This window comes from Passer domesticus, chromosome 4 (genome assembly GCF_036417665.1).
Source record: "Passer domesticus isolate bPasDom1 chromosome 4, bPasDom1.hap1, whole genome shotgun sequence".
NCBI lineage: Eukaryota > Metazoa > Chordata > Aves > Passeriformes > Passeridae > Passer > Passer domesticus.
In genome coordinates, this window is record NC_087477.1 from 68247696 (window position 1) to 68270811 (window position 23116).

The 23116-nt window shown below is 37.4% G+C and overlaps 1 protein-coding gene across 16 annotated transcripts in view; it reads left to right on the forward strand.

The window, feature by feature from the left end:
• LCORL (ligand dependent nuclear receptor corepressor like) overlaps positions 1-23116 on the forward strand; it is a 117053-nt gene that overhangs the window by 38989 nt on the left and 54948 nt on the right. For all 16 annotated transcript variants that reach the window (XR_010361442.1, XR_010361443.1, XR_010361445.1 and 13 more), the window contains one exon: positions 21987-22052. Coding sequence is in view for 10 of the 16 variants with exons in the window: in XM_064418545.1 (XP_064274615.1) it covers positions 21987-22052 (66 nt within the window). In the remaining 6 variants the exon portion in view is untranslated. The remainder of the gene's footprint in view (positions 1-21986; positions 22053-23116) is intronic.

Consider the following 23116-nt stretch of genomic DNA (forward strand, 5'->3'; position numbering starts at 1 on the left):
TAAAGAATTTGAAAATAAAAAGAAGTGATAAAATTTCACTGAAAATCTGTTTATTTGGTATCTAAACATACTTGAAGGTACAAAAGACTCCACGTGGTAAATGAATGCAATGTATTAACGGAAATTTGAAATAGGTGTTCAGTACAAAATGTCTGTTCAGCTGGAAATCTTTGTGTGTGTTATGTTGAGCACTGACATTCCTAAGATGCTTAGACTTGTGCTTATTGGGTGTTCCTAGCTCTTGCATGACTCGATCAGAGTTCAAAACTAGATGTTCTTAAAAAGCACCTGGAGATCTCAGTCTGTTGTGTCCTTACAGCTGTATAGTATGTGCTAACAGGTATTGCTTATACTTATCAAGAGTGCTCCCTGATATGTTTTGGCTTAGGTACAGTCTTTGTGGCATAACACAAAATATGTTAATTGTAAGTTGTATTTATAGAAAAGTGCTAGAAAGCTCAGGATTTAAGTACCTGAGTTGGCCAGTAACTGAGTTCTGTAATGGTTTAGATTGCAAGGCATTTTATAGAGGTGAATATCAGAAGGATTAAAAAGTGCTCTCTGATGCTCTTTGACTAGAACTTTGTCATGTGAATTGATTAATTCCATTCCATTGGATTGAGAGGCTTTGGCAGTATGGACCTGTAAGTCTAGCTTTGTGATCAGCCATAAAAACCAGGATTTATGCAGGTTGTTTTCAAGCAGTAATTGATCCCACTGCCCAATTTCACTTGAACTTCATAGGTAGAGTGTTGGCAAGTACTTTGAGTTCCCATTACTTTCATGATTAGGCACAGAGGAGAGACCAAGTAATGGCTGGGATGCAAGAAAGCCTGACCCTGTGCTTGAACCTTTTTGTTGTGTTATCACAGTAGCCTGTGGGTGAGGTTTGGAGCAGTAATGTGGGACTTTTTAATGGAAAGTGCCAAGTAATTCCAACCACGGATGTTGGAATCTTGCTAGGACCCTGCAGTGTGTTGTGAAAATATATCACTGTTTAAGTAAAACTTTCATTTTCAATGAAAGATTAAAATATTGCTACTTTTTCTAAAAAAAAAAAAAAATACATTGCTATTTGGGGGAAGGGCAGAAGTTTTACTGTTCCTCTACTGCAGCTCAAGGGCACACATTTGACAGGAAATAGCCTTGGTGTTGCTTTCTTATGAAAACTGAAATTTGATCAAAGTGAAAATCCATTTTTGTATGCTTATGAAATCTAGCATACAAATACTCCTTTACTCTTGTTAAAATTTTTCAACCTTTTTTCCTTCAAAACTAGGATACATTAGTGCATCTAATTCTGTTTTGATAGATCTAGACTTTCAATTTTTTATTTTGTTTTAGTATTTGAACTTCTGCTCCAGCTTACTATTTTTGAACAAGCTGTCTCAAAAGTGTACTTTCCAAGGAGAGGAATTCCCCCCATACAAAAGATTTATAGCTGCTTTATTTGCTGGTATCCCCACACTTGCGACACTTCTGCATTAAATACCTCATCTCTTTATTCCCACAATATGCAGCAGTGTTCTCACTTTCCATGTGGCTGTAAGTACTTTGCGGCAGGATAGTGTCTTTTTTTTTTTAATACCACCATGGTTTTAGGTAATTTTCTATGGTTGCCATTGCAGTAATGGGAGAACCAGTTATTTTACTGTATTTATCTGTAATGTTCTTTTGTATCTACTGATGATAGTTATGGTGGTTCAGTGCTCTGTCACCTGTCAGGCCACTAACAGAAGACATGCAATAGTGACTTCAGTATGATACCTGCTTTGAACTCTTTTTCTCCCTTGGCACTCCTAAAGGTGCACACTAGCCCCTTTAAACAGCCAACAAGCCTGCTGTGGCCATCATCCAGTATGGTGAGCAGTAATACTGGTGTAAGGTGTTCCTGTGGATCTCTTGTGCTTTGAGCTGTGATGTGAAACCCTTGGTGTGATTCCAGCATGAAGCAGATCAAGGAAGTAATCTCAGTGTTACTGCAAATGTCGAAAGAAGAACAGGAATTAAATCTAGATCTCAATCACAGCACAGGTTCACAAGTGGTTTTTGATGAAATGAGGGCAAGATGGTATCATGTAAGGGAATAGCTCAAACTAGTGTTACAGAGTCAGGTGTGCAAGTGGGCACTAGTATTGAACACGTACTGTGAACCACAGTTTAAGACTGCAATAAAGTGCATTGTCAAGTCCCATGGAAGTGTTACTAGAATGGAGTAATTGCAATTCTGACTATATGTTCATGCCTCTTAGATACTTGCATCAGCACTCATTGGACCCCTGTCTGATCTGTTTTAACTCATTATCTGCTCAACTGGCTGTTGCAGAGTTGGGGATTTGCAAAAAAAAAATCTGATAGCTCCTGCTGCTAACACAAGGATGGGGATGGGCCTTTGCAACAGAAGCAGCATGGGTAATAACAGAAAGGAACCACTGGGTTGGTTTAGCTGACAGGAATGGAACACAGTTCTGAACATACCATCTCAATTTCCCCTGGACAAAACAGGTTAACAAAAGAGGAAAAAAATGGTCAGTGTGTATATATAGGTCATTGACAGTTGCTGCAGTGTATGTATTGAATTAACTGTCTTTAGACTGAAGTAAGGGAAAACACACGGGATTTGTTTTGTGTTGGACTACCTTTGTTTCAAATATGCAGTGTTAAATCAGTTTCTTTTCTGTATCCTCTCACAATCCATTTCAACTCATCAGCTTTTCTCTCAGAAAGAAGTAATTGCCCACTGCTGTCATATGTTTTTGAAGGGCTATCTTACAATTGACTCTTGAGAAAAATGTCTATGTGGTGAAAACAGTGCAAGAAAAGTTAGATTAATGACAACCAGAGATTTAGTTGAAAAGGCAGAGGGAGGAATTCTGTGTATTTAGCTGTAGATGCAGTACTAGTTCACTGATCCCTTGAGAACCTGCAATTGTATAGGATCTGTGGAGCATAATTTTTATGAAAGATGAAATTGTTCCTGCTGCATAGACTAATTCATGGATTGTGTGGCATGCATGCAGTGCTTGGTTTGAATTCTTTGCACATGAAGCAGAAATGTGTTGCTGGGCATGCAAGCAGATACACATATCTTCAGTAGTGTTGATAAAACCTGTGATTGTTTTTGGTGCTCCCTATGTCTAGCTGCTGGTATGTGGAAGCAGTTCAATTTTTAAGTGTTCCAGGAAGTACTGTAATCTTTGTCAGTGTTTCTAGGCATAGCTTGAACTTTCTTGTTGTATGTTCTTATATGGTAGCTGTTTACTTTTTATGTGCTGATAGAGAGCTGAGAAATTTAAACTCTGATTTTCTACTTTATAGGCACTGAGAATTTCCTAAGCTGGAACTTGTGTAAACCAAAACCATGGAGTGCAAATAAAGTCACTGCAACTCCCTCTCAGTTCTTCCCTTGATTTGGCATTTAGTAACTGTGCACTCTAATGTTCGAGGTTGGTAACTTTCAGGGGATTTTTTTTTTGTTGATGCATGACACAGTATTGTTGTTTTTCTTTCTGAACTCACTGTACCTACCTTCATGATTTATGTTGACTGGTATGAGCATTCATTTATTAAACAGTTCAACAAACTAGACTGTAAAACTAATCTACCTTAACACTAACCTAGAAAACAGGAGGAGAAACGTGGCAGGAGGAAGAAGAGGAAAGAAAAGGTCAGATCTAGTTTAACTTGGATCAGTTTTCCAGTCAGGTTTACAGTATACCTGTTTTTTTTCCCTTGAGTTAAGTAGCTTTACTGGGGAGAACAAGGCTTCTGGTTTTTAGCCACTAATTATTTTATCAACATTTTTGGGTGTTTGAAGTGTGTAAGTTGGCTGGAGAGTGTTCCGAACCAACAAGACTTGATGAGAGAGAATACAGTACCACTAACAATAAATCTTTCCACTTGTTCTCCCTTTGTAGTAGAACTTGTCTGGTGTAACAGTGAACTGCCCTTCTGTTTTAAGTTAGCCTGGGAGGCCTACTGTAAATTTTGTTGTTGTTGTTGCTCTGGGTTGGTTTTCTGTTAGTTGTGTCTCCTGAACTGCCTTGCTATGTGAGGGAAGGAATAATAGGTATGTGTTCTGCTGGTCAGTTACCAGATCAGGGTGTGCTGTTGAGGAGCTGTATTCCAGCTACTCTCAAATAGCTAGGGCTTGTACTGCCTACAGCTAAAACAGGAAAAAAATGAGTACCTCTTTCCTTTTTCCACCCTTGCCTGTTTTACTTTTCAGCTACATTATATGGGTGTTTTGAGTAGATGGTTACAATGGATCCCTTTTTCTTGACTATGACTCAAGTATCAGGGCTTCAAAGTAAATTGTTGTTCTAACCTTTCGAGTTCAGTCTGTTTATGTAGAGGTCAGGCAGAGCTTTATAGACTTTACTAACTTAAAATTCTTTGTCCCAGTTAGAGCTACTGTCTTTTATGTTATTCTTGAACTTTGCTCTTTTCAATGTGCTTGGTGGGAACTTTGATAAGATAAGCTGGAACGTTAATAGAGGTTGTAACAGAACTGAATTGCTGTGGTTCACATGTAAAGTAAGATGGCATTCTAAATTTGGCTATCATACATTAGGAAAAAAAATCCACAGAGCACAAAACCAAACAAAATCGAAGTCAAACACAACCTTGTTTGGGGATATAAAGTTATATGATACATCTCTTCTTTTTCCACTGCTAATCTACCAATTTATGCTTCCATTTACTACAGGCATAAAGAAGCCAGGAAGAAGTAAGTGAGGGCAGAGTAGAGAAGATGGATGGTAGTGGCTCATCTGTTTGAGCATGTAAGGGCACAGAAGATGCATTGCAAAGAGCAGAGAACTCTGAATCTGCAGAAATGCACTGAGCTGTGGAGACTGAATTCCTTTTTATGGGGTGTGGTCAGCAGCATGTCACTCTGCAGATCAAAGAGCCACGTGTCAGGGGTTTTTTTTGTTTCCACTTCTGGCACAGTCCGGGTTCCTGTGTAGTATCTTGAGAAGCTGGATTAACCCCTTCTTAGATAAACATCCCATTCATGGCAAAATTCTTCTAGCATCTCGGTTACTGCTCATGTGTCTGGTTCTCAGCATCCATCCAGGCTTGTATCCATAGCAGCATGTGTTGTATTGCAGGAGTGTGAGTTGGGTAAATGTCACTAGATATAATTCTTTCCTGTTTAAAATTTTTTTTTAAGTTTATTGGTAAATGAAAGCTCACTGAATTTGTGACCTCTTTAACCATGTTCCTTGCTTTCAGTTTCTCTTTAACTTAGTAGGGTCCTTATATCCAATTATGAGACATCCTCGCTTTTGTGGCACCTGGGGATTGATTACTCATGTTAAAAGTGCTGTTCAGTGGGAAAAATTACTGGTTTTCAGTGTGTTTTTTTGTAAAATGTTGCTAGTTTATTTTAAAAATGCTAGATTTTCAAATTTTAAGTATTTATCTTCCTCCTTCCACAGTTCCCAGCTTCTTCAAATCATCTTAATTAAAGAGTAGTTAGTTAGTCTTACATGTGAATAATAGTTCTCACTGTTATAATTCCACTTTCATGGAATTTTATGGAATATTTAGCTTTATAAACTAGTTTTAGTGCATTTTTAGTCTGATGAGCCACTAAGAAGTCAGAGGGCAGTGTAATTAATCTAGGGTTGAATATGCTCCTCCTTTTCATAACTATTGATAAAAAGTTTTGTGTATCTTATTTAAAAGTTTTATTGTCAATTTGAAAAGCACTATACCAAGGAATTAGTATTACTGCCATATATAATGTAGATTATAGAAGACTACTTTAAAGGAGCCCTGCTTGTGATTACAGCTGGCAGTTTGGTTCAAAGAACAGAGTGTGCCACAGCAAGGCCCAGCTAAATGAGAAGATCTGACTTCACTGAAGTGTAATCTGGAAATGGGGGAGGATTATCAAATGGCTACTGTTTGGTGACCTTAGTTCAGATGTAGGTCATTCTGGTGTTAGCCACTGATGAGGGGGAAGAAAAATAGAATCTGGGTTTTACTTCTGCCTATGGGCTTGAGTGCTAGCTGTGACAAGCTGTTTCAAAAGTTTGTGCTATCAGCTAAATGATGCAGTGATTGTGGAGTTACCTCTGATTCTGGTACATGCTCCTTCAATTTTCTTATTCTTCCTGGACCATCTCTGTCCTTCTTCTCAACTTTCATGAGTTGTATTTGACGAAAAACAAGCTTGAAAGTGATACAGTACAATGGCTGTTGGGGAATTAAGGTTTATACACTCACTTCTGCCATTTTGAGAGGTGTCCCTACCCACAGCAGGGGGCTGGAACTAGAGGAGCTTTAAGGTCCCTTCCAAGCCTGTTCTATGATTCCTGTTTACTTGGGAATTTTGCCACCTCTTGTGTGTTGCACTCTGTTGTGGCTTTTGAGCTCAGAGATCTTCCTGTGATATTTAGAGAGTTTCAAAGCTGTCCTGATTGAAGTCCTGCCACACCTCTTTCTGTTGATGCCTAAATCATGTTCAGTTATAGGTGTCCTGTGATCTATCAGGAAGTGAGATCCTTTGGTCAAAGCAATTTCAACTGTGCAGCTCTTATTGGATTCTTTGCTTCATTGCAAGTATGTTCCTGCATGTCATTTAATTAGATGTGGAATGAAACGTCATTTATCTTTGAGGCCTGCATCATACTCTCTGCTGATGCAGTGAGTCAGAACTTCCAGTGTACTTGAACGCTTCTTTTAATTCTTGATTAAATGTATTAGCAAGGTAAAACTTACTCATAAGGAAATTGTCTTCTTGAGGCTAGACCATCTCATTCAGCATTACTTGTTCTTGTCTTCCCCATTTTTGGTCAGTTCTGTGCCTATTTTACATGCACAATACCCTGCAGGCTTGACGGAGTTTTGCCTTGAGATGCCAGTTGATGTTTGAATTGGTTAAACCATGACAACACATCTGTCCTAACTCTAACTGATGTATATGCCATAAGCACTTAATACCAGTCTGCTCTAGTGGTGTCCAAAGACATGCACTCCTGTTCCATGTCACCAAGCACTCACAGCTCTCTGAGGACCTCAGAAATGTGAAGTGGCTCTTGATTTTTAGCCTTTCTCATTTTATTTAGGTGCCTTACTGCAGTTTGCATTAATCCCTGCTTTTTAAACAGCAACAACAAACCTACCCTTAAACTCATATTGGCCTTCCTTTTGAAATGCCAGATATTATACCTTCTCAGAAAGAATTTCTTCAACAAGATCATCAGGCTGGTTAGAATATATTGGAAAGTACCTTTATTTCCCATCTGCATCCTTTTTGAAGTCTACTGACTCCTAAACAAATGGGTTCTACCCTAATGAAATAGGATTTCATAAGAAGATGGTCCATTTGGAACTTGTGGTGTCGTTTCTTATCTTGGAATATTGGAATATTCCAGAGGGCTCTGAGCTTGGTGCTGATGTGAAAAACTGCACTTCAGTACTCACCCTAGATCAGCTTTGTGCACAGCCCTCAGAAGCAATGGTAGGTGATCCCTGGGTCCTTTGCACCTCACTGTATCACTTGAACAGAACAGAGCTTTTTCTTAAAGCTAGAGCTTCTCCACAAAACATCAACATTTCACTGGAGAATTCATATCAAAGGTAAACTGCTTAGTCAGTCTTAAAATAGCAGAGTTTTTGAGCAAGTGTTTGTCAGTAAATCAGTCATGTCTAAATTACTGGTGTCACCTCTGGCAAGCACTCCACAAACCTTCAAAGAGTGAACTGAAAATTTAATGTATCATAGATTTCGTATTTAAGTGGTCAATGCTTCCTGCAGTGTTACACTTCAGGAGAAAAAGCTGTGAGAGAAACACACTGTAGTATGACCTGAGGAAACTTGCATGATGAATTTAGGTTATTGAAGTCCGTGGTATTACTTGCTGTATGTTTCTCTTAATTGGTGACTTTAAGAATACTTGTCCAGTGGTTCAGGATGGGGTTTTGCTGGCCCACAGCTGGCTTTATAAGGCCTTTACTCCAGGCTGTCACATACAGTAGTAGTTTGACAGCTGCTACTTGATGTAACTTGAAGTAATTTCCCACTCCCTCATGTTGTCTGAGGAGATCCTGACATCTTTTCAGGCTGAGGGATCGAATCATTCCCCTTGTCTGCCTCATTCAGCCACCAGCTCGAAGAGCCAAAACAGCCTCTTCTACTGTTGTTTGTGAGAGCAGTTACTTGGTAATGATTTGGATGGTGTGATTGAAGAGCTGTAACTCTCCTTTGCTCTGTGTGGTGCTGCACTTCCCCACCTGCCTTAACTGACCTGGTTAAGTGGCTTTCAGGGTAGTTGCAAACTGGATACTCGGCAGCTTCATGCATTCAGCATCTCAAGCAGCAATCAGGCATTCTCTCCTCTTTCATTCTCAACCTTTTTGATAAGTAATAAATGGGTTTTTTTGCTCTTTGTATGAGAGATATGAGTGATCTTGACCTATGAGACTGATTTAAGAAATTTGGTACCGGATAAGTAACTTGTATACTAAGTTTTCCAGAATGCTGGTACTGAGATTGATCTGTTTCCTGGAGAAGTTTCCCTCTTTCTGGAAATGCAGACTGTGATCACACCTTTCATTTAAGAAATCCTATTCATGTATTCTTGACCCTGCAGTTCACTTAGCTTTCCTAAGTGGTTGCAGTTGTCTTTCCAAATTGTTTCATTTAGAGGGAAGAGTGCTCTACTTACAGATCAGTACTGAAGTTTCTTGTTTTGTCTTGCTTGAGATTTGTGGGAAGCAATGGGTTATGGCTGTCTTGGGTCAAAGAAACTCACTAAACTGTGAGGGGAATAATGAACTTTGCTAAAGAGTCTGCCTTTTCTATTTATTGTATTATTTATGGTTCTTATGGAGAAAAATAAGTGAACCCCAAAACAACTGATTTGAATATATTTTTCTTTCAGCTGCTTGATCTTAATACAGAATTTGTGCTGAGTTGGTTTTTTAAGGAATGAAATAGGGACCTCCACTTTTTTCCTTGTTTGCATAGTATGAAGTGAAGAGGTATGTCTTTGCAGACTAACAAAATTTAGTAGTGAAAATTACTGTCTGGAAATAATGAGTATTTGCTTTTGCCAAGGAAAAGACAGTGCTGGAATATGGAAGGAGCAGAGTGTTTCTAAGACAGGATAGCTACTGTTTAAACCCATCTGCCTTGTGTAAGAGCTCTTGTCTGTTCCCAACCTGATCCAAGTATTCAGAATCTTGCCACTAGCTACTTAAGAATGTATCTGGTTTTCTTTTGTGCTCTGCTCCCCAACTCAGGTTGGATAGTTGTTAGTAATGTGAATTTTATAGAGTCTAATCAGAAATTTAATACAAAACTGTTACAAAAATCTCCCAGTAAATTCTCATATCTAGTATATGGTTGAATTTCAGTGCTGTATGAATTCTGTTCCACTGCAGATGGGTCCAAGTCCCACACTTTGAAACTTACCATTTTCTCCTTTATCTTGTGCCATTGAGTGATTGGGAGAAACTTTATAAAAGGTTTTTACAGATGCATCCTAATTACTTAAAGAAAAAAAAAGCCAGACCAAAAAAATAAAAACCAAAAAAACTAAACCCCAATCATACCTGAATTGTGTCAAATACTAAAAGCAAATCCCAGAGACTTTTTCCTGTTCCCTTCTTACATGTGACACCTTTTATGTAATGGAAATGCCCAATGTGAAACTAAAATTAGCGTTTAAAGTCTTTATTTCTGTATGTCTGCTTTTCTGATCTCCAGGGGGAAATGAAATTATTCAGCCTTCTTAATCAAAAGTTAAACAGTTGAAAGCTTCTGTCTATTCATTTCAGTGTATTCTGCAAGTTCAGCAGATGTTGACTTGAATGATGCAGATTTGAGGTTGGTTGTCCGTGACCTGTGAGCTGGGATGCTCTATGTGCCTTGAGCAATGACATCTTTTCTTCTGTTCACTGAGCATGTTTAAGAACTGGTTTGAAATCACAGTTTAGCTAAGTTCTTTCAATCTTACAGGAGCATCTGAGGCACTTGCAGTTTTAGCCTTGAGCACCAGAACATGTTTTTTAGAGAAAGTAAGCATAGTTAAAAATTTTTATTTCAAGTGAAGTTTTTAAATAGATGGAAGTCAGTTTCTTGTTAACATGTTGCTGGCTCTAAATTTTGTCAAATTTGAGAAGGCAGATTCTGTTGGATTTAAAAATGGTGGCTGGGGAGATTGCTGGTTTATTTTTTTTAACTAGGTATTTGTAAAAATAAGCTGTAAATTAAAGGTGAAAATACATGGCATAGGTATTATAAAATGCAGAAAAGTGAGTTTAAGAGAAATTTAAGAAATTAACCACTATTAAAAAGGTATATTCCAATAATTTCATTGTGCTACTAACATTTTGGTACTTCTAGGATTACTAGAATGTTTTTTAATGATCTGGTTTCAGCATTTGTGTTAACAATATGTTTGAAAATAAAGATTTTGAAGAATTCAACGCTGAGATTTATAGAGTTGATAATTCACTCACTGTGTTAGCTTGGTACAAGAAGCCATTCCTTCTGGAGCTTCAGCGGGTAAGAAAAGTGGCAATTGATTTCAGTTGTCTAGTTGCAGGATTTCAGTCAATTTCAAACTTTCTAAAGAATAGAAATGGATAAATAGTTTCTCAGTAACAAATGGTTTCTGAATAGGAAGAAGATGAATCTGCTGGGAGAGATGAATGACTTTTTTCCAGTTCATAATTTCAAAGCTATTTGTGGGAAATAGGTTGTTTGAGTGACACAGAAATTATAATTGGAAAGAAACCTGAAAATTCCCTTGAAACTGAATCTCTTCTGAAATTCCTCTTCCTTGTAAAACTTAGCGTCAGGCAGCAGTTTCATGGAATGCTCTGAAGGCTTGCAACTTCATTAGCTTGCAGTAGACACTTGGTGTAACACAGAATCCTAAATTTTAGTTTCTCAAAAGCTCATCAGGCTAGAAATGTTCTGATTTTTTTGGTTTTTTTTTTTTTTTTTTTTTTTTTTTTAATTTGTTTGTTTGTTTGTTTTGTTTTTTGGGGGAGGGTTTGGTTGAGTTTTTTTCCCTTTTTTTGACTCAGTGTACTGGGGTTTTCTGATAACTGTTTTTTCTAAAAGCTTTTCTTAGTGGAAAGCCCAATGTTGTTTGATTCTTACAATCCAGGAAGTGTGCAAGACCTGTTTATTTGTTAGTTGACTCCTAGACTTTCTCCCAGATGCTGGTTGGATGTGTGATACTGCATAGTAGGAAAAAAATGTTGTGACCTATTCATTGTTACAGACTCGCTGTGGACTTGACTTTTTTCTGTGGTTTAGTGAACATCTGACTAGGCCTTCAAGGAGCAGAAAAGAATTTGTCTAACAATTCTAAACTTGTTTGATAAAATAGCCAAACTTTTTACTCCTCCTGTAAATCTTAAAATTATTATTAAGAAACAGACACATGCTTTAGGCACATGGTTTTCTGAAAGTGACAGTTGTTTCTATGTCGTACTCTTGGGCATTGTTCTCCTCATATTGTAAAAGACTTAAATTGTTACCAAATGAGGAAATCATGAGCATTTTTCCAAGCTGGATGTAATCTTTTACAGTCTCTTCCTCCCTCTGAATTTCCTTCTGTAAGGATACAAGCTATGAACTGGTCAAATTATTGCTAGTGCAGTTCTGGGTAACAGTTGGTATCTAGCTAGCTCTGATGTAGGGTCTTGGAAAAAGAAAGGCAGGATAAGCTTCAGGCTGAACACCAATATTCACACCAATTCCATATTTAAATGTCCCAGTACAGCAGCTGGGATTAGATTACTGTTCCAAGAGAGTTTTTAGAGAGAACAGAAATTAAGTTTTAGTAACTGTCACTTGGAAGCATTTTTCTCTCTCCCTATTCACAGAGCAGCATAGTCACTTCTGAAGTGTCTTCCTTATGCCTTTTGAATTATAAATAACACAAGTCTCTCAGAATATCTGGCTGCTACATTAGAAATTAAATCTACTTTTAACCTTGGCAGTGTCTGAAGGTACAGTAAAAGGTGTCATGTCGGGCTCTCCTGTTTACAAGTCTGCAAGGACACATAGCCATAGAAGATTACTTGGGAGAATGAAACTGCTTCTCTTTTTATTGAACCTCATTTTTCTTGCTGTGGTTTATAAATACCTGAACTCTAAGTTGATGCTAATTGCAGTCTTTATTTAACCTACAAAAACTTCCCCCTCCCACCCCTGTTGGCTGCCACCCTTTTCTTTAAAATTATGAACAATTGTGGGGGAGGCAGGACATTTCCTCTTTTTGTTCTGCCTCTGAGGTATGGCCAATGTCAGTCTCCTTTGTATTCAGCTTCATGCTTGCAACTGCTTCATGTTACAGCAGGTTCTTTTGATGTACATAGTATTTTTCTGAAACTATATTTCATCACTGTCTTCATCCCCTCAATAAAGCACAGCACAGAGAGTTGAAACCAAGGATTTTTATCCTAAGTGAAAAGTAAGCAGTTAGAACTGGCATGGTTCTGTAGTCTCATTTCAAGTTTTGGTCACCCTGTCTTGCTGGCAGCAGCAGTGTCCTCAGCTGCATTAGTTCTTAGAGTCAGGATTTGCAGAGAAGGAAAAGCATCATTTTAGCTATGGTTTGGAATTTGTATTGGAGTCTAAATAGAGGATTTCCTCCCTTTCATTTTGGAATCTCTGGTATGTTGGTTCCTGTTTGCTCAGGGAACTGAATCAATATGGTAAAGAAAATGAGTGTTTTAAGTTAAATGTTAGGACTTTCTATTATAAGAGAACTTTTTTAGTGCTCTAAGCAAGAAATGGATTCAAGCTAGACAACATATTCAGCAGAAGCCGCTGCCCTGCTCCATTCCTGTGCAATATCTGTCCTAAATTAAGTCTCAAGAATTTTTCTGCAAGAAAAATGGGTTGATTTTTACCTGATAATCTGTCCAACACTTTATCAAATAATGTATTTTAAGAATAGATATTCTGTAGTGATGTTACAAACAGGAAAAATAAAATGTTTGAATAAAGATATAATAATTTTTCCTTCTGTTGTCATACTTTGTTTTGAATATTCTGTCTAGCAAGTTACTTTTTTTGTTTTTTCTTGCCATTTGTGTAAGTGGCAAAAAGATGATTGAGTGTTTGATTACTGGTTTGTGTGTTTGTATTTTTGGGGGTTTTTTTCCTTTTTTTTTTTTAAACTCAGTGCTTCAGTTGTTTCATACAATAGTCAATCCTTTCCAGATTGTTGTGGTAGTAAATTTGAAAACAAATATATAAGTAGAACCAAACTAAAACAAACCACAACAAAAACCCTGTGACTTTGAGATTTATATCAATATATAAGCAAGACTAAAATTATTAATCCTTCTATGGTTGGGGGGGAACAGTGGGCAAAAAGGACAGCTGCTGACCTGTTGCAGGAAAGGAAAGGCAAAAGCAACTGACACAGATGTTAATGCTTAATTTTAATTTCTCTGTCTGTTAAACATACTGCTTCTCTTCTATAAAATATTAAAATAACTCTCTTCTCTACAGAGTATTCTCCTTTACCAAGCTGTAAGGGAATTTCTGCTTATATCCTAATGGTGGGATAAAGGTAACTAGGTATAATAAAAAAATTGATGTAATTATTTTATACCTTTTTTCAAAATTTTGAATTAGAGCTATAGAAAGGTGATAAAATATTTTCTACATAATTGAGAGTGGTTTGATATATCAAAGGAGCTTGATGATGGCTGAGTAATAAACACATACTCTTGAAGGGTTTGAGTTTCTGATGTAATTAATTTTATTTTCCTGTCAGTTGGAAGCAAAAAATGTGCCAGAGTTTGGAGCAGATAACCATTTTTCAGGTAAACCTGTTCCTTCTGTAGTGGCAAATAATGGTGGACAGCTTCCAGGTGGGCAAGCTGCACCTGGAAAATATAGGTGTGTACTTCAGAAGGCTGTAAGTTAACATGATTAGAAGCTAAAAGATGACTGAACATGAGCTCCAAGTCCCTTTCCTATGAAAGAGATAACTTTTAAGAAAGGCAGATGACCTTTTTAAGTAAGCCAAATCAAAAGACTGCTTCCTACTCTTGCACCTGTATTAATGATAAATAATATTTATCAGTAAATATTGAAGCACTATTGAGGGAGAATTTGAAGAAAAGTGAGAGATTTTCTTTCAGAGAAGCTGCAACTGATGCTTTGTCTGCCTGGGGTACATTTAAAAAGAAAAAAATAATATGTGACAAAACCAATGAGGCAGAATTCTGTCTGTGGTGTGATTGTTTTAATGCAAGGTAGCAGTCTCTAAGACAAACCACAAATCTTCCCCCAGATATACTCCTGTAGTTATACTGTATTTAGGGACAAGCTAAATAATACAGTCATGAAAATGTGCAGAATGAGAAGAAGAATTGAAGTTTATTTAGATACAGTACTATTTTGAATTACGTGCTGTTTTCAAAAGGAATCACTTTTCAGGTGCATGAAACAGGGCAATGTTACAATGATAGTGGGGGAAAATCCAATTTATTTTTCTCATGGTAATGTCAGTTATGTCAGCGAGTTTTAGCTCAGAACTTTGTGTGTTGTACCTTGGCATGAAGCTACTGCTGCTTAAATTAAAGGGTGTATGGGGTGAAGGGGGCAGGTAATGGAGGAGGTTGGCTTGTTGGTTGGGGCATAAGCCAGTGTGCAGGATCTGTTTTTCAGTCCTTACTTGTCCATAATTTCTTTCTAATGTGATTTTAGATTCTGAAACTCCTCATATAAATTATGTAGTAGTCCTCACAGATCAAGAAATACCAGCTCAAAATATAGGTTGTATGACTTCAGAATGGGATCAGAATTCATATGTCAGCTATATAAGTGTTTAGAAGCAAATGCAGAAACAGAAACTGAACTCAGGAGTTGCTATCAGGTCCCTTTAACTACTGGGTAAAGTACCAGTAGCTGTTACCACACCAAAAAATAAAAGAAGGTAGTTTAATGCTGTGTGTGGCAGTACAGTGCTCAATCTCATTAAATGTAATCTTATTCTTTGGATTTTCCTAATTATATTTTAAAGACCATTTATTAAATTCTGCAACCTTTTAAGAATTGAAATCAGCAGTTCTGAACCTACTTTCACATTAGTTTTGATTTAAAAAGCAACAGTAATGGGCTAAACTCCACACTGCTTAAAATGTGCAATTTTTTTTCTTTAATTTTTGTGTTCTCTGCTGAGAATATTAAATTCAAAAAATAAGGAGGATACATGAATCTTCCTTGCTGATGTTTGTTACTTAACAGGGGTGAGGCCTGATTTTATCTAAGAAGCTAAATAACAAGTGTTTTGGACTTCAATAAAAACAACTTGAACTACCATAATTCTGATGTGATTCTTGGTATAGTAAACCACAAAGTGAAGGGTGATGGAAGTAAACTTTCAGGCACACAGAAGTTGTGAAGATTTCAACATATGCTGCTGCTGACTTTCTTAGGTGGATTAATAAAATTGTGTTTTACAGAGCCTCAAGGTTCTTTTTTTCCTACAGGGCCTGCAGAGGCCGTAGTGCTGAAAGTCTCATTTCATTGGAGTACAAATACACGTGCATGCCCTGTCCTTCAAAGCAGTGTGAGCAGTCTTACCCTGTGCCTGGCTGATGATATGCTGGAAAAGAAGGGAGGAAGCAGAACTTAATTTGCATGCACCCAGAATCTTCCAAATTCCTTAACACATAGAGCAAGGTAGAGAGGACAATAGGATCTCATCTAAAGGGAAACCTTTCACATCAGGTGAAAAGTAGAGCAGTAACTATGAATCAGCTGAGCAATCTTGATAAGCATCTCCCTCTTTCATTTAAATTTTCTCTATCCCTGTAAGGGTGCATTTATCTGCTGTTTCTGGTATGCATCCAGAGGTATGAATAAAACAGTCTTTATGGCTTAGAAAAATATCAAACCAGAAGTGAATTTGTTTAGAAGTATTTACACTTTTATCTTTAAGCAGATGAACTGATAAAAAGCTTATACTTTCGTAAACTAGAAAATCTGCAGCAGATCAGAGGAGGGGAAAGCAAGTATAAGCAAAAGGTTCTTTTAGGTGGCTTACTGTGAGGTCATTAGTGTCACTCTTATAGTTTGTACAAGTTTTGTAAGGCACCTCTTGAGATTTAGTGTTACTGTATTCTAGTGCTGAGTAAAAGAACAAACACAAATGCTTTAACATTTTAACTAAAAATGGTTACATTTTAGTAAAAATGTCCCAAATATAGGCTTAAAAAAGAAGTTTTGTAGCAAAAGCTCTAGAATTGGATTACTTCTTAAACAGAAACATGGAAAGGGGAAGAGAAAAAAGACTAGTAAAGAAACAAAAAGACAAGGGGAAAGGAAATATACAAAGTTAGGAGAATCAAGAAATTAATGTGACATAGAGTGCACCAAACCTATCAAAAACTTTTTAATACAACTTGTGCATATTTTTCTGTTCCTTTTCCCAAGTGTAGAGTAAGTACTACTCCTATCTTCAGACCCACCAAGTGGTATATTTGAAAATGGTAGTCAAATGTCAGCTTCCATTTATTGCATGATATTTATTATTTTCTTAGCTATTTTTCTAACATATAGTCTGAGTCATTCAAGTTTTTGAAAACATACTTGCATTCTCTGTTCACTTAGAGGATGTGGCGAGGGAAGGAGATGGATGTTGAATTCAACTCCAAGGCTAAAGTAACAGTTTTCTCTCAGAAATTATGGATATAAAGCTTTTGGAAGAACCATAGCCAATGTGTAGCTAAACCTGTCCAACCTCAATTTGTATTGTATAACTGTTCAATTACTGTATCTGTTCAAAATTAATGTAGACCAACTTTGCATTACAGTTTCTGTGAATCTTCACTTAGTGATTTTCTCTAGGGTTAGTGCAGCACAGACTATCCATTGCTTCCACAGTTGCAGGGACTGCATGGCCACTTCTGAGTTTCTGAGTGCAGGAGGCTTTTATAATTCACAGCCATGCAGCAGCTGCTGAGGAGCAGGATGAAGAAAGGCTGTGTCTGGTCATGAGGAAGAGTCCCTGTATATTACTTGAGTACCTCTAAGTGTATATAAATTGCACAGTGCTGGAAACGTCCATGGAATGTATCCATTTAATTATTAGTCTGTTTTATTCGTGACAAAGAATTTTGCAGCCTGAACTGTTCATATGTGTCACTCTCTAATGTGTAGATAGGCTTCAAGATGTTTCAGACGCTAAGTAGTTTACAGTGATAAAACATTATGGAGAACTTTATGATCTAAGCTTTGTGAAAGGCAGCTTCTCTTTAAGATTTTAAATAAAAAGTTGTGAAGAAAGCGGTCTTCATTTGGACTTAATAATCCTGTTTTGAATCTGAGTAAACTGGTAGAAACACTAAGCATACTGGAATTTATTTACAAAGTATTATTTTTTTGAATCACTCAGTGGTAGTTGCCCTTCATCTTGCAATTCTTTGACTTTATGAAATAGTTAGTAGGATAACTCAATAAAAACCTTACCATAGAAATCTCATAGGCCCATATGAGACTTCTTTGGTTTAGACAAGACAGTACAGAATCCCATTTCTAGTTCCACTGTGCTCCCCCTGTCTTGGGGGAGGGATGTAAATCAGTGACTACTAAGCCTACAGAAAATTACTCAGCTATTCAAGCTCCTCACTTCCCTTGGGATCCTGCATTCCATCTCATGGCTACAGTGGCCAGGACCACTGTTAACTGTTACATCGCTGATTATCTCTTTCTTAATGATGAATAGTAGTGCCTCCCCTATTGAGCTTGTCCATCACCTTAGGCATGTTTGTCCTCCAGACACCTCAGAATCCCCTGAGTGGCTTGTGCACTGGCATGTTTTATTTCCAGCATATGTGTTGGTGATTGTGCAGCTTTTTTTTTTTTTTTTTTTGTTTGTTTTTGTTTTTGGGGTCACGGTTTTTGGGGGGTATTTTTGGTTTTTAAAGACTTCATCGACTTACTCCTGATTTACGGTCGGCATAGTCTGTAACAGATGTAACTATGATGTTCACCTGAGTTAATCCTGACCTGTAGATTTTTAACTGTCGTGTAGCCCATTCCACACTAAGGCTCCACTTGTTTAAGTTAAAATCTAAGCACTCTCCTTGACTCTCTCACTTCCCCTTTCTTAAAAGCCAGTATCCATCCACTGCAGTTGTGTGAATTGTCTCACCAGTGAGATTGTTACGTGCTGTGGTGTATTGCTGGTGCTTGCTTCCTCTGCTGAGTGGGTTCATAAACAGCTACTTAAGGTGTGTCCCTGCTTATGCCGCTTCTTCAGGAGGACTGTAAAGTCCTTGTGTGCATTTGCCCTCTCTGCCATTCTCTTCTAGGCTTCAGTCTCCACTTTCCTGACAAACATAGTTTGAAGACCTCATTATGAAGCAAGCCTGTTGGCAATGATGATTTACATTAACAAACAGATCCTGTGTTTCTCCAACACTCTGTTTCTTAAAGGATCCTAATGTCATAAGAGCTGAAGTCCTGCCTGCAGCCATGTAGTCACTTGTTGATCCCACAGGATGTTTGTTTGCCCTAGGAAAGCCTTTACCTTGGATCAACACCTGTGATCTGTTATTTATTACATTGACAGCCAGATAAGCCATAAGAGTATCTCTATAATATTCTGGGTTTGGACCAGAGCAAGAGCTGAACTTCTGCAACAGCCAGTCTAGCTGCTGGGCAAAAGTCCCATGGGAGCCTGCAGTTACTGTCACCTATTGCTTCCTTTTGGTGGCCTTTGCTGTGATCCATGGCATATATGCCAAACCTGACAGAACCTGTTCCTGGGCTGTTTGCCTTTTCGGTACACAAATAGGTACTGATGAAAAAAGAGAGCCCCCTTCCTGTTGTTGGAGATCACAGCTTCAGCCGACCTCCTTGTGGGAGTTCCTGTCCCATCCCAGCCCCGAGTGAGGAAAGCAGCATCAGTGGTGGGGGAAAGGTGGGAGGGAGAGTTAACCTAGGGAAAAAAACCTATTCGCAGCTTTATTCAGAAATACAAACCGTGGAAGCTTGTAACTGGGTTAAGAGACGTGCTCTGTCACAAATTTCTACTTATGAAGACTGTTGGAGGAACCTGTCTTGGATTTTAAAAGGTGTCAGACAATAAAGAAAGCTGATTCTTTCTACATGAAGATACGATAAATTTATTAGAGAAAGAGGGAGTTTGACAATTCAGGGTATTGCAAGTTACTAGAGCCAAGTGTTGCTTTTCACTTTGGAGCTAGAAAGTGTCAGACCTCAAGTAACAGTTTTGGAAGACCAGGTTTGGAATCAAATAGGCAATCAACCACCATGAGACAGCAAATTCTGTAAAACTTTCTTGAAGCAAATTTTTTCGAGTAGTGAATCATTAAAATACAAGCAAAGTGTATTTCTGACTGGTTTCTGTAGGCTCTTCAGGTTCTGGAGCGTTACAAAGCTGCGACTACTGTTCGCTTAAGCATACTGACTCAAGAAGAAAAACAAAGATTTATTGAACTGCTTGTGTCCAGATGGTTACATTTTAGAAAACAGTGCCAACATTCATTCATCAGTACTAGAAAGTAAGATACATCTTTATGTTTAGGTTAAACTAAAATTGTATCAATTCTGCTGAAAGGCGGTAATACTTTGTGGAACATGGAAGTAACACAGGTGCTTTCTGGGAAACTTTTAGCCTAAGGTCTGGAAAAAGGTTCTCTTGATGTTCTTAGGTTGTATAAGTAAGTGTTCTTTTAAAAGAAGGCATCCGATGTCCAAACGTGAGGAAGCAAATGATTGGGCAGGGTAAGTCTGTTGTGGTTCCTTGGAGAAGTTCTGTAATACTTCAGAAGAGAAGCAGCCCTTTGGATGGGTAGGATGGAATTAAGCTTGGTGAATTAACAAAGAAGCAGGCTGGTGTAAACTTTCCTCAGGGTTAAGAGAAGAAAGAAAAAAAAACCAGCAACTCCTGCAGTGTGCTCATTGCCATCTTTAATACGAGCTGTGTGGAAGTGTGTGTGGAGGTTGCATTTTTCTTTGACAAGCTGCTGTTTACAGAGCTGGGTTTCTGTGCTCAAGGTTTTGCATAGGTAGGAGCAGGTGGTAGGGCAGACAGGTAAGGACAAAAGTAAAGGCAGAAACAGGTACCACCCTGCACAGGGTGGGAAGGGTTGTAGGTGTCCAAAGACCAAGGAGGTTTTGGGTGCTGACTGGGATGGTAAACAAGCTTCTTGTTGTTTGATTGATGAAGTCCTGAAAGATAGGAGTTGCTGTTTGCTCTTCTGAAATAAAGCAGGGTTGTCTCCAAGTGCTGCTTCATTCATTTCTTTACCCAGGGACAGTAATTTGGCAGAATGTAACTAGCTGCTGACCTAAAATGGCTTACAGTGTGTAACGTTAATAGCAATACACATGGTGTGGTTTGTATTTCTGCTCTGTTGTGCTTTGAGGACTGCTACCTTAACTCCAGGCTTCAACTCTCTTGCCTTTTTTGTCCATAACCCTTTGGAGCCAGAAGAATAGGGAATTTGTGCAATGCTAATATGATGTGAATTTATATTACATTGATTCTAAGAGTTGCTGGATGATGCTTTAAGGTAATTTTTAGTGTGTGCCTGGGCTTTGGGCTTTTTGCTTTCTAGTTTTTGTAGGCTGTGTAAAAGATGTGTGTATATATATTTGTTAGAGGGCGGTGGTTTTTTAATTTAATTTGTGTTGTCTCGTGGTACTATATTTAGTACAAAGAAAAGTGGAAAATGAAATCCATATAGTTCAATATATAAATCCATTTATATTCAATCTCAAATACCAGATTTGTAGAGGTTGTAGTTGTTTCACAGTATAGTCCATATATTAAAATTACTTTGCAATAGAAATTTTAACAAAATCTGACTTGTCAAGCTGAACAGCTCCTATGTGTTAAGATAGCTTCCCTTGTCTGCTTCAAATATGGTACATATTTATTCTTCCTTATACTAGTGTACATATGACCTAAACCAGAAAGTAAATATAACATTTGGGAAGGGAACAGGATGTTGTGTTGTCCTAAAAGACATCACATGATGAACAAATTTTGTGATTCTGAATGTTCTTTGTTGATAGAAGTTGTTTTCTGATGATTTTGGTATCTTTTATGTGGTGTGATGATAAAATAGTCTTGCAAAGTTGTGGTCTAGCAAAATACCTACAGACAGGCCTTTAGTATAAAGGATGAGAACCTTCAAATGCTGCTTTGAATTATCCTCTTATTTTCAAATAAGCTTATTATTTGGAAGGAGAAAGGGGGGAAGTTGGAAACTGTTTCTGTATTGAACAAAACTTCTGTTATATTGATGCTGTAGATTGTCATCATATTTCATCAGTTGTCATGTGCTTTTTTTGTGGGTTTGCGGTTTTTAAAATTTTTTTTTATTTATCAATCATCTGATTTGCTCTGTCTCATCACCCTTACTAAAGTATTTAATTTTTACCAAATACCTAGACAGACTAACTGGTAAATCTGTAAAATAATTGGATTTATATAATCCTCCATTTTAAAACATTTTTTGTACGGATATAGAGGACTAGAGAGCACTGTCATGGTATCAGAAGCAAAAGTAGCTTGCTTTTTTCTATTTGTTGTGATATTAGCTTGCTAAGATTATGTAGTTTCAGGAGATCATGGGAAGTTTCTGATCTGTAAAGTTTTCAATTTTTTTATTTTCATTTTTTCCTCTCTCTGTACATGACTGATTCTCAGGCTAAGAGAGAAACTCCTTCACTTGCTTAGAGCTATGAGGCTAATCCTCCCACCTTTAGGATTCTGTGGTAGTTATTTTAAGTCTAATGAGGTTCTTGGGGCATGGCTTAATAGGCTGATTGTGGGCAGATGGCAGTTGCCTTGTCTTATTTTTATCTTCTAATGCTATTGAGTAGTACTATAGTGGAAGGAGTAAATATTTGTTTGATAAATGTAACAATTTTTGGAATTGCTCATAGAATTTTGCTTTCTTTTAAGAAACTTTTGATTTACAGTTTTAAATGTTTCTTTTGTCTCCAGGTTTTGAAAGTATTTTAGAAGGGCTTTATGGACCAAGGCTACGAAGAGACCTCAGTTTATTTGAAGGTAAATAAGCCAGCTTTTAGTGCAATGACTTTAACTTATTGACTTTTCTTTTAGCTAAAAGTAGTTTCAAGTATCTATCTTGAATTTGAAAAAGGAAATATTCCAGTGCTTTTCTTTCCAGTGTTCATTTTTTCATTTTTTGTCAATACTGTGCCTAAGCAAAACACTAGGGAGAGTGATACATAGGTTTTGTTCCCATACAGGGGAATTTGGATTAGCTAAGCTTTTCTGCAAAAAGTTCTCATGTAAAAGACTCACTCTTCTGGAATACTGCATCTCCTACTTTGTTTTTTGAATATCCATTAGAAAGGGCAGACAAGCTGCTCAGCTTCCTATTGACATTAATTGGTAAAAGGAAGGTAATGGATGCTAGTTTGGTCTTGTAGTGGTCAAGAAAGTTTATGATTTTTATATATTCATATTTTTTTACATCTTTATGTACATCAAGCTTTTAGTTTTTATAGTTTTTGTAGTACTTTATATGTATATATGTATGTATACTATATATGAGCATACTATATACTATGTATATATAGTATGTTCAACCATATATGTATATACACACCTTTTCCATTACCCTTAAAAGACCCAGCATTAGTCCAAATGGGTTTAGTTTTGCTGGAATAGCTGTGAATAACACATAAGTCCTTAGTTAAGTATGGAATGATTTATCTTTGACAACCTGGGGACTATAGAGCAAAAATTTGCTTTGCAGTGTTGAAAGAATTGTTTTGCCAGGTTCATTTTATGACTTAAAAAAATGTTACTTCTGTTATGAAACCTTAAAAATGTTCCATCTAATTCTCTACAATTCATTGTCTGATAGTGTAGTTTGTAAGCACATCACTTAGTGCTAGTACATGAGGCAGACTGGCATGTGCTGTATGTCTTTGCTTAGAATACTTTTGGAGCAATTCCTTTAACTTGTTTATGTTTTTTTTCCCTTTCATAATGTGCAAGTTCCTTGGCCTGTGTCATATGCATAACACGGTATTTTCATGGGGAAGGGGGGAAACGTGGAATACTACTTGGCTGATGCTTTCAGAATATTTTTTTCTTTCTCA